At 37.8% G+C, this 11,467-nt stretch overlaps 1 protein-coding gene and 1 pseudogene across 4 annotated transcripts in view; both read right to left on the reverse strand.

Annotated features, from left to right (window-relative positions):
* The window catches only part of LMBRD2 (LMBR1 domain containing 2), a 61,787-nt gene that overhangs the window by 42,309 nt on the left and 8,011 nt on the right, over positions 1 to 11,467 (reverse strand). The window contains exons 1-4 of one of the 3 annotated variants that reach the window (XM_009208271.4): positions 3,375 to 3,427; positions 2,143 to 2,373; positions 1,468 to 1,565; positions 73 to 168 (exon numbers count right to left, since the gene is read on the reverse strand). In XM_009208271.4, coding sequence (XP_009206535.1) covers positions 73 to 168; positions 1,468 to 1,565; positions 2,143 to 2,316 — 368 coding nt within the window. In that variant the 5' untranslated portion in view covers positions 2,317 to 2,373; positions 3,375 to 3,427. Of the gene's footprint in view, positions 1 to 72; positions 169 to 1,467; positions 1,566 to 1,663; positions 1,688 to 2,142; positions 2,374 to 3,374; positions 3,428 to 11,467 lie in introns of those variants that run through there. The other 2 variants (XM_021939286.2, XM_009208272.4) reach the window with 2 other exon arrangements.
* Positions 3,883 to 6,550, reverse strand: LOC100999567 (annotated as a pseudogene). The gene is made up of 2 exons (XR_004183689.1): positions 5,173 to 6,550; positions 3,883 to 4,844 (listed from the first exon to the last, which is right to left on the reverse strand). The product of XR_004183689.1 is annotated as a mortality factor 4-like protein 2 (transcript).

An 11,467-nucleotide genomic window follows, 5' to 3' on the forward strand; every position in this document is an offset into this window, starting at 1 on the left:
AGGAAAAAAATGACACATAAATAAATTCCAAACTATATTGATTGAAAAATGTTATCCTTTACTGTAACTTACCATGTTAAAAATTGTGACGTCCAATACACTACCCTCCAGAAAATTGGCATGATTCCATCAGGAATGTAACTCCATGGCTTGAAACAAGGATGCTGGCTGTTGAATAAAAGTTAAAGCCAATTAATCATAAATAATTATTTAAATGAATTATACAGTTAATTTGCATGTGGCCAAGTTAATTTACATTCAGATTTTAAATTATTGACTCTAATAATCAATAACTCATAAAATTTCACAGAAATTTTAAAATTCAATGTTGACTGCCAAAAGAAAAAAACACACAAAAGCAACAAAATAGTTTTTTCTGAAAATGTCATTTAAGTTTTCAACTTTCAGTGTATTTTTAGTCATTGGGTAAAAAGAAAACTTAATGTTCAACTAATAGACTAAAAGTGCAACAATCATTAAAAGCAAATGTATTATGAAATAAAATTTCTAATGATTACCTTTAAAATACACAACCCATTCATAGGTTGGGTTTTTTTTTTTTTTTCCAGGTTATAGGGATTGGGAGGGGAAAACATTAGGTGATTAATTCCTGAAAATTGGAATGCTAATTAAATCACTCACTATAACATAGCTTCTATGGAAATGCATGCTAGCATCTATACATAATTCTGTTTAAATTTCTGAAGACATGAGTCTCTGATCATAAATTCTGCCATGTAGCCATATTCCTAAGCTAGAAGGATATCCCAAGAACTTGCAACAATCTATAGCTGCTGCTGATCTTTATCCAGTTTTTAATAGTGCTTCAAATGGAAGTAACACCTGCATTTTAAATTTACCTTTTCTCAAGTTAGATTTTTTAAAAATATGCATAAAGAAGCACGCAAATACTACTGAAAGCATTCATAAAGTCTATAGTCAACATATATAAGCTTTTTACTTAAAAATTCGATATTTGAATTCAATATAATCTTCGGACAATTTGAACTTTATTCATTTTTTTATGTAAATCTATAATGCTTTTGAAGGATGTGCAATATGAAAGGAATACCACAAGTACAGAAATACTTGTACTTTATTATAACCTTGTAAATTAGGCAACAGTGAAAATACATCCCACGTTTTTAAATCTGAGATAGGCTGAGAGGAAAAACAGGTTTTAGAAATTACATACTTGGTAAAGAAGAACCAGGACTGAAAAGTCAGGACTTCTTCAAGTTTCTTACTACCATCTACTGAAGGGCTTTGTGGACCAATAAATATTTAAAAAATTAATTTAATTAGAATATGATGTAATGAAAAGTCTACTAGGAAAGAATAGAGGTGGAGGGAATTAATAGAGAATGAGGATAACTTACATCAATATAAAATCTGGATGGTAAAAACTTTCATTTTTAAACAATGTGTCCCCTACAATATTTATATATTTTTTAAAAAAGGAAATACCTTGGAACAGGGTTAGCAGTTGCGTACAATCCTGTAATGTTGCTATTCTCAGGAGGGCTTGAATTTGCAGCAGCATGCTTGCACCGGTTATATATTGTCTAAAGCAATGAACGTATGGTTTAAAAATGAGAATCAAAACGTTACACCAAGTATTTAAAGGACATCAGAGTTTATAAATCTATCTATCTAAACTTACCTTCCTGGCTATGCTTTTCTTTTTCTTTTCTTTTGAGACACAGTCTTGCTCTGTCACCCAGGCTGGAGTGCAGTGGTGCGATCTCAGCTCACTGCAAGCTCTGCCTCCCGGGTTCACGCCATTCTCCTGCCTCAGCCTCCTGAGTAGCTGGGACTACAGGCATCTGCCACTACGTCCGGCTAATTTTTTTGTATTTTTAGTAGAGACAGGGTTTCACCATGTTAGCCAGGATGGTCTCGATCTCCCAACCTCGTGATCCGCCCGCCTCAGCCTCTCAAAGTGCTGGGATTACAGGCGTGAGCCATGGTTCCCAGCCCTTGGCTATGCTTTTTAATGATCAAATGACCATATAATCTTTTAATTCAAAATATAAGTACAAACTGTCATAATTTAGCTGTCTTAAGAATAAATATTATTTCCAACATGCTGTATGATTAAAATTTGTCTTTTAAATTGTGAAAATAAAGTTCACTCCTTACCGTACTAACATCCAGAGGCAGTATGAAGACAATAAGAAAGCAGAGATACCAAGCAAGCAGTGTTCCAATAATTACAAGTCTATGCTGTTTCTTAAAGTCTCCATATCGATGAAGTAGAAATAATGCCAGAAAAAAGACAAAAACAATCTCAAGTCCCAAAGCTGCACCACTCATTATTGGATATTTCACTCTCACTAACCAAAGTTATTCATGTACAGGTCTGGACCATATCTATAAAGTGAAAAGAAGGTTAAAATGCATCATTAACATGGGAAATGACATTTGGAAATTTCATATGAATATTTATTAGTACATTAATACATTAATAAACTCTTTGGAGAAATGTCATGCTTCACATTGGACTATGAATAAGATTAAAAGGGTAATTCCTATCCTCAAGTACTTATATTTTATTTTTTAAAGCACACTTAAAAAATTTCACATACCTTGTATTTTCAAAAACTTAACGAAAATTATACTAGTTCTTACAATATTACAAGTTAAGAAGTTCTTATTTTAGACGTCAACAGTTTTAATATAGTGTCATTTAGAGTTTCTTAATAAGTCCTAACAGAATAGTTTATGCAAATAAGCTGTTGACTAAATCCTAAGATATTAGATACTTGGTAAAATACATTTTTCTAAGATTATTTATCCTCTACAATTTAAGATTTTCTAAAAAAGAGGAAAGAGAAAAATGGAAAGAGATCATTTAAAAGTAACCTTTTGTTTTTTGAAACAGTATTTTTCTTTTGTGTTAATTTTGCCTAACAACTCAAGTTTCATGAAATTCTTACTGCTTCACAAAATGTATTTATCACTTCCCATTTATCTATATAAATCTTTAAACTTACTTTAATAAATTCTCATTTTTAATTTTTCTATTTTATATGCAGAAAATTTATCAGACTATTGAATAAAGTCATACATGTGAAAACATTCTTAATTTTATGATACAGTCATCAGCGAATAGTTTATCTGATATCTCTCTACTCAAAAAAGAGTATAGAGATTTAAAGTCTCTATTTTAAAATTTAAAAATTTGATCTCTCTATACTTAAAAAAATTTACTAATCAAAGGCAATATGAACTTTTCACCTTTGTAAAATCAATGTTAGACTTTTGTTTACCTACATACTACAATATTCCAAGGAATTGATTAATATCCTAACATAGAGAATCAAGATTGTGATGCAACCCAACAAAATACAATAAGGGGCAGTGGCTCATACCTGTAATCCCAGCACTTTGGGAGGCCAAGGCAGGTGGATCACCTGAGGTCAGGAGTTCGAGACCAGCCTGGGCCAATATGGTGAAACCTCGTCTTTACTAAAAATACAAAAATTAGCCAGGCATGGTAACGGGTGCCTGTAATCCCAGCTACTCGGGAGGCTGAGGCAGGAGAATCGCTTGAACCTGGAAGGCGGAGGTTGCAGTGAGCCAATATCCTGCCATTGCACTCAAGCCTGCGCAACAAGAGCAAAACTCTGTCTCAAAAATAAATAAATAAATAAATAACAAAACAAGGGAGAACCAATAAAATACTTCAAATCAACAAACATCTTTAACTATTTAGAATAATAGAAAAGAAAGTTTCAGTACTTTAAAGCGTTAAATTTAAATTTATATACAAAATACTCCTACATGAAATATCACAAAAATCACATTTAACAATTTTCTTCACTATTTCTTTATATTGGTAAACAGATTCCATTTCAACTATCAATATTTTCATCTTTCTTTTTTTTTTTGAAATTTAGAAACAAATTTTATTTAAGATCTGAAATACAATTTCTAAAATATCAACTTTTCCAGAAAACCGTGGCTACACAATAATGCATTGCTTCTATCATGTTAGAACGTGCATTAGTCTCAAACACAAAAACCATGAAACAAATCACCATCCTTCAACAATTTGAGCAAAGATAGAATGCTTAAGAACAACATAGATGGACTTGCAGAGGATGGGCTGTTTTACTTCAAGCACCATAAAAAAAAAAAAGAGCACAAATGCATGGGTTTTCAGGTATATACATTAAGTTGAACCTTTGGCACTAGGAATCAGGGCGTTTTGTCACATAGCATTAACACATATTAGAAAATTGTGTAGTGTCAAAGGGATAGGAACCACCAGCATTCAAGCAATGTTGTCAACTAGGCAATAAAATGTTCTACTCTTTCTTCTTTGTTCTAATTACTGCATACACTGGTAGCAACTTTGAAATGAGAAAAGGAGCTTATGCTCCTTTTATTTTCTGTTTAAAACAGAACAGAAAAAAAACTGAAACATAAGCGCTGTTATACATTAACGATTTTAAAGAACATCAATTTTACAAGAAAAAGACTAAGAACAAAAAGTGTTTACAGATACAGGACAAAAATGGTGAGCTGTCTGTAGACGCTCACAGGGCTTTGTGGTGGTACTCAGCAGAAGCCACTTTGTAATCACTGGCAGTAAAGAGAGATGCAGAATTCTTTGCCAGATATTTTAGGAAATCATGCAAATAGCCCAACAATAATGCAAGGCTTTTCTCATCAAGGGGCGTATAGGCCAACATTGCTCCAATTCTTACAAATAATCTCAGTAGGTGTGGGGCTCCATAAACCTGAGACAATGGAGCATCAGGGTGAGCCAAGAGGATTTCAGGATACTGGGGCCTCTCAAATTTGTAGAGCAGCTGAGTGCCCAACATCACATTGAAATATTCTTTTATTCCTGGGTTGGGCACGGTGGCTCACGCCTGTAATCCCAGCACTTTGGGAGGCCGAGGAGGGTGAATCATGAGGTCAGGAGATTGAGACCATCCTGGCTAACACGTGAAACCCCGTCACTACTAAAAATACAAAAAAATTAGCTGGGCGTGGTGGTGGGCGCCTGTAGTCCCAGCTACTCAGGAGGCTGAGGCAGAAGAATGGCATGAACCTGGTAGGCGGAGCTTGCAGTGAGCCGAGATCACACCACTGCACTTTGGCCTGGGCAACAGAGCAAGACACCATCTCAAAAAAAAAAAAAAAAAAAGAAAAAAAGAAATATTCTTTTATTCCTGCCACAACTTCATTAACTGCATATTCCTTATTATCAACATTTGCCTGTGACTTCTTGCAATTTGCATACTCCTCCAGAATTGCATCCACATTTTTCTTAGCAGGGAGTTGAAACAGCTGCTTCTGTCTGGTTACTAAGTCCCAGTCCTCAATAAGCCATAGTTTTAATTCTTCAGGAATCTTCACTTTAACCTCCATTCTATTCTTAAACGCCTCCTCACTTTCAACAGTCTGCCCGGGCCCTTTTCTTCCGAAGGGGCTGAGGTGCTTCGCTGGTACTGCCACCATCTCTGTTTCCAGGAGTCTTCTGTTTGTTCTTTCTGGTCTTCCTCATGGATCCTGAAGGGGGTTCTCTACAGAGCGACCCCCTCATCTTCCTGGGAGAGCTAGTTCAAGATTTTTCTGCTGTGGACCAGCGGTCTTCTTTCCCGAGGAGACCCCTCTCATCTTACTTCTCTGCATGTTGCTTCGAGTTTGTTTTCTGAAGTTCTCTTCTTCTGCAGATTGCTGTCCACGAGGTTAAGAATCCTGCTTTCTGGAATTCATTCAACCTTGTTTTTATTCCAACCAACAATCTTCCTTCTTTCCCTTCCAAGAACTCCTAGTGATTTCCCAGATGAAATCTTATAGATCTTCTGGGATGGTCTAGAAGGGTGAAGTGGGAGATACAACCCAAGATTCTGTAATCAGGGAAGGTTCTGCAATCAGGATCAGATCTCTTGATCCTCACTATACAGCAAACTTAGCTTTTCTGATGATGACCTGACACAAGAATTCAGATCTTCCCAGCAGCCGACGTGTGATCACTGCCATTCCTCCAACTGCCATGGTCTCATTTTTCTTAAATATCTAAAATTGAACTTCTTTCATCACTCTACTCTCTTATCTTGCTATATTTTCCTTCAGTGCATTTATCCATCTGATATAATGCACATTCTTTATATTTATTGTCTCTCCAAACCTTTCCCCTTACCCCAGATACTCTATGAGAGCAGAGACTTGACTACTTTATTCCATACTATATTCCAGTTACCTGATGTAGTATCTGGCATATAGTAATATCAAGAAATATTTGTTGAAAGAATAAAAAATACTGTGTAGTTTAGCACATACATTATTTTTCTATTACTGCCTACTTCAAAGGCAATGTAAAACTCTTGTAATGGTACACTGATTTCACAAATACTTATTACAACTCAAAAGGCTTAAAACACTGAACATTACCAAATACTACTCAAATTTTCAAATTTCATATTCTGTGAAAAACTTACACCACAACAATGTCAAATCTTATTTTTTAAAAAACAGAAAAGGTTTTGCCTTGTTGCCCAGGTTGGTCTTGAACTCCTGAGCTCAAGTGATCTGCCTGTCTCAGCTCCCAAAGTGCTGCAATTACAGGCATACGCCACAGCACCCAGCCAAATCTTATTTTTAAGCTAAGCATAGATTAAGTAGTTGGCTGAAAGCTCAACACAGAATGTGCTGATGACAAAACCATCTTTGAGATCTAGGGTTTTTTTTTCTTTAAAAAAACCCATTCGATGTGAGTTTAAATATAACATAATTAACTGAAAATCCTTTTATGACCTGAACTACACCTGAAATTGTCCAGTGCAAGGAACATGGCAATGATAGGAAAAAAAGACTAAATATTAGAGATTACCAAAGAAAGGCTAAATAAAGTATGGCACAGCCAAATGAGGACATCTCATTGTAGTATAAGAAATGATGTTTGTCAGGTCCCAGAGCAAGATGGCCGAATAGGAACAGCTCCAGCCTCCAGCTCCCAGCGCGACCAACACAGAAGATGGGTGATTTCTGCATTTTCAACTGAGGTACCAAGTTCATCTCACTGGGGAGTGCTGGACAATCGGTGCTGGTCAGCTGATGCAGCCCAACCAGGAAGAGCTGAAGCAGGGCGAGGCATCGCCCCACCAGAGAAGCACAAGGGGAAAGGGAATCCCTTTTCCTAGCCAAGGGAAACTGAGACAAACAACACCAGAAAATCAGGTAACTCCCACCCTAATACAGCACTTTACCAAGGGTCTTAGCAAATGGCAAACCAGGAGATTATATCCCACACCTGGCCTGGAGGGTCGCACGCCCACGGAGCCTCCCTCATTGCTAGCACAGCAGTCTGAGATCTAACTGCAAGGTGGCAGCGAGGCTGGGTGAAGGGCGCCCGCCATTGCTGAGGCTTAAGTAGGTAAACAAAGCCACAGGGAAGCTTGGACTGGGTGGAGCCCACTGCAGCTCAAGGAGGCCTGCCTGCCTGCCTCTGTAGACTCCACCTCTAGGGACAGGGCATAGCTAAACAAAAAGCAGCAGAAACCTCTGCAGATGTAAATGACTTTGTCTGACAGCTTTGAAGAGAGCAGTGGGTCTCCCAGCATGGAGGTTGAGTTGTGAGAATGAACAGACTGCATGCTCAAGTGGGTCCCAGACCCTTGAGTAACCTAACTGGGAGACACCCCCAACTAGGTGCAGACTGACACCTCACACCTCACAGGGCTGGGCGCACCTCTGAGACGAAGTTTCCAGAGCAAGAATCAGACAGCAACACTCGCTGTTCAGCAATATTCTATCTTCTGCAGCCTCCACTGCTGATACCCAGGCAAACAGGGTCTGGAGTGGACCTCAAGCAAACTCCAACAGACCTGAAGCTGAGGGTCCTGACTGTTAGAAGGAAAACTAACAAACAGAAAGGACACCCACACCAAAACCCCATCAGTACGTCACCAGCATCAAAGACCAAAGGCAGATAAAACCACAAAGACGGGGAAAAAGCAGGGCAGAAAAGCTGGAAATTCAAAAAATCAGAGGGCATCTCCCCCTCCAAAAGAACGCAGCTCATTGCCAGCAACGGATCAAAGCTGGACGGAGAATGACTTTGACGAGTTGAGAGAAGGCAGCTTCGGTCGATCAAACTTCTCAGAGCTAAAGGAGGAACTACGTACCCAGCGCAAAGAAACTAAAAATCTTGAAAAAAGAATGGAAGAATGGATAACTAGAATAATCAATGCAGAGAAGGCCATACACGAACTGATAGAGATGAAAACCATAACATGAGAATTACTTGAAGAATGCACAAGCTTCAGTAACCGACTCGATCAACTGGAAGAAAGAGTATCAATGATTGAAGATCAAATGAATGAAAAGAAGCGAGAAGAGAAGTCTAGAGAAAAAAGAGGAAAAAGAAATGAACAAAGCCTCCAAGAAATACGGGATTATGTGAAAAGACCAAATCTACGTCTGATTGGGGTGCCTGAAAGTGAGGGGAAAATGGAACCAAGTTGGAAAACACTCTTCAGGATATCATCCAGGAGAACTTCCCCAACCTAGTAGGGCAGGCCAACATTCAAATTCAGGAAATACAGAGAACGCCACAAAGATACTCCTCCAGAAGAGCAACTCCAAGATACATAATTGTCAGATTCACCAAAGTTGAAATGAAGGAAAAAATCTTAAGGGCAGCCAGAGAGAAAGGTCGGGTTACCCACAAAGGGAAGCCCATCAGACTAACAGCAGATATCTCAGCAGAAACTCTACAAGCCAGAAGAGAGTGGGGGCCAATATTCAACATTCTTAAAGAAAAGAATTTTAAACCCAGAATTTCATATCCAGCCAAACTAAGTTTCATAAGTGAAGGAGAAATAAAATCCTTTACAGATAAGCAAATGCTTAGAGATTTTGTCACCACCAGGCCTGACTTACAAGAACTCCTGAAGGAAACACTAAACATGGAAAGGAACAACCGGTACTACCCATTGCAAAAACATGCCAAAATGTAAAGACCATCGAGGCTAGGAAGAAACTGCATCGACTAACGAGCAAAATAACCAACTAATATCACAATGACAGGATCAAGTTTACACATAACAATATTAATCTTAAATGTAAATGGACTAAATGGTCCAATTAAAAGACACAGACTGGCAAATTGGATAAAGAGTCAAGACCTATCAGTTTGCTGTATTCAGGAGACCCATCTCACATGCAGAGATGCACATAGGCTCAAAATAAAGGGATGGAGGAAGATCTAAGCAAATGGAGAAAAAAAAAATCAGCGGTGGCAATCCTAGTCTCTGATAAAACAGACTTTAAACCATCAAAGATCAAAAGAGACAAAGAAGGCCATTACATAATGGTAAAGGGATCAATTCAACAGGAAAAGCTAACTATCCTAAATATATATGCACCCAATACAGGAGCACCCAGATTCATAAAGCAAGTCTTTAGAGACCCACAAAGAGACTTAGACTCCCATACAATAATAATGGGAGACTTCAACACCCCACTGTCAACATTAGACAGATCAACAAGATAGAAAGTTAACAAGGATATCCAGGAACTGAACTCAACTCTGCACCAAGCGGACTTAATAGACATCTACAGAACTCTCCACCCCCAATAAACAGAATATACATTCTTCTCAGCACCAAATCACACTTATTCCAAAATTGACCACATAATTAGAAGTAAAGCACTGCTCAGCAAATGTAAAAGAACAGAAATTATAATAACCTGTCTCTCAGACCGCAGTGCAAAAACTAGAACTCAGTATTAAGAAACTCAATCAAAACCGCTCAACTACATGGAAACTGAACAATCTGCTCCTGAATGACTACTGGGTACATAACGAAATGAAGGCAGAAATAAAGATGTTCTTTGAAACTAATGAGAACAAAGATACAACATACCAGAATCTCTGGGACACATTTAAAGCAGTGTGTAGAGGGAAATTTATAGCACTAAATGCCCACAAGAGAAAGCTGGAAAGATCTAAAATTCACACCCTAACATCACAAGTAAAAGAACTAGAGAAGCAAGAGCAAACACATTCAAAAGTTAGCAGAAGGCAAGAAATAACTAAGATCAGAGCAGAACTGAAGGAGATAGAGACACAAAAAACCCTCCAAAAAAATCAATGAATCCAGGAGCTGGTTTTTTTGAAAAGATCAACAAAATTGATAGACCGCTAGCAAGACTAATAAAGAAGAAAAGAGAAAAGAATCAAATAGATGTAACAAAAAATGATAAAGGGGATATCACCACGATCCCACAGAAATACAAACTACCATCAGAGAATACTATAAACACCTCAACACAAATAAACTAGAAAACCTAGAAGAAATTGATAATTTCCTGGACACCTACACTCTCTCAAGACTAAAGCAGGAAGAAGTTGAATCCCTGAAAAGACCAATAGGAGGCTCTGAAATTGAGGCAATAATTAATAGCCTACCACTCAAAAAAAGGCCAAGACCAGACGGATTCAGAGTTGAATTCTACCAGAGGTACACGGAGGAGCTCGTACCATTCCTTCTGAAACTATCCCAATCAATAGAAAAAGAGGGAATCCTCCCTAACTCATTTTATGAGGCCAACATCATCCTGATACCAAAGCCTGGAAGAGATACAAGAAAAAAAGAGAATTTTAGACCAATATCCCTGATGAACATTGAGGCAAAAATCCTCAATAAAACACTGGCAAACCGAATCCAGCAGCACATCAAAAAGCTTATCCACGATCAAGTGGGCTTCATCCCTGGGATACAAGGCTGGTTCAACGTACGCAAATAAATAAACGTAATCCAGCATATAAACAGAACCAAAGACAAAAACCACATGATTATCTCAATAGATGCAGAAAAGGCCTTTGACAAAATTCAACAGCCCTCCATGCTAAAATCTCTCAATAAATTTGGTATTGATGGAACGTATCTCAAAATAATAAGAGCTATTTATGACAAACCCACAGCCAATATCATACTGAATGGGCAAAAACTGGAAGCATTCCCTTTGAAAACTGGCACAAGACAGGGATGCCCTCTCTCCCCACTCCTATTCAACATAGTGTTGGAAGTTCTGGCCAGGGCAATCAGGCAAGAGAAAGAAATAAAGGGTATTCAGTTAGGAAAAGAGGAAGTCAAATTGTCCCTGTTTGCAGATGACATGATTGTATATTTAGAAAACCCCATTGTCTCAGCCCAAAATCTCCTTAAGCTGATAAGCAACTTCAGCAAAGTCTCAGGATACAAAATTAATGTGCAAAAATCACAAGCATTCTTATACACCAATAACAGACAAACAGAGAGCCAAATCATGAATGAACTCCCATTCACAATTGCTTCAAAGAGAATAAAACACCTAGGAACCAACTTACAAGGGATGTGAAGGACCTCTTCAAGGACAACTACAAACCACTGCTCAACAAAATAAAAGAGGACATGAACAAATGGAAGAACATTCCATGCTCATGGATAGGAAGAATCAATAT

The sequence above is a fragment of the Papio anubis genome, chromosome 5, assembly GCF_008728515.1.
Source record: "Papio anubis isolate 15944 chromosome 5, Panubis1.0, whole genome shotgun sequence".
NCBI lineage: Eukaryota > Metazoa > Chordata > Mammalia > Primates > Cercopithecidae > Papio > Papio anubis.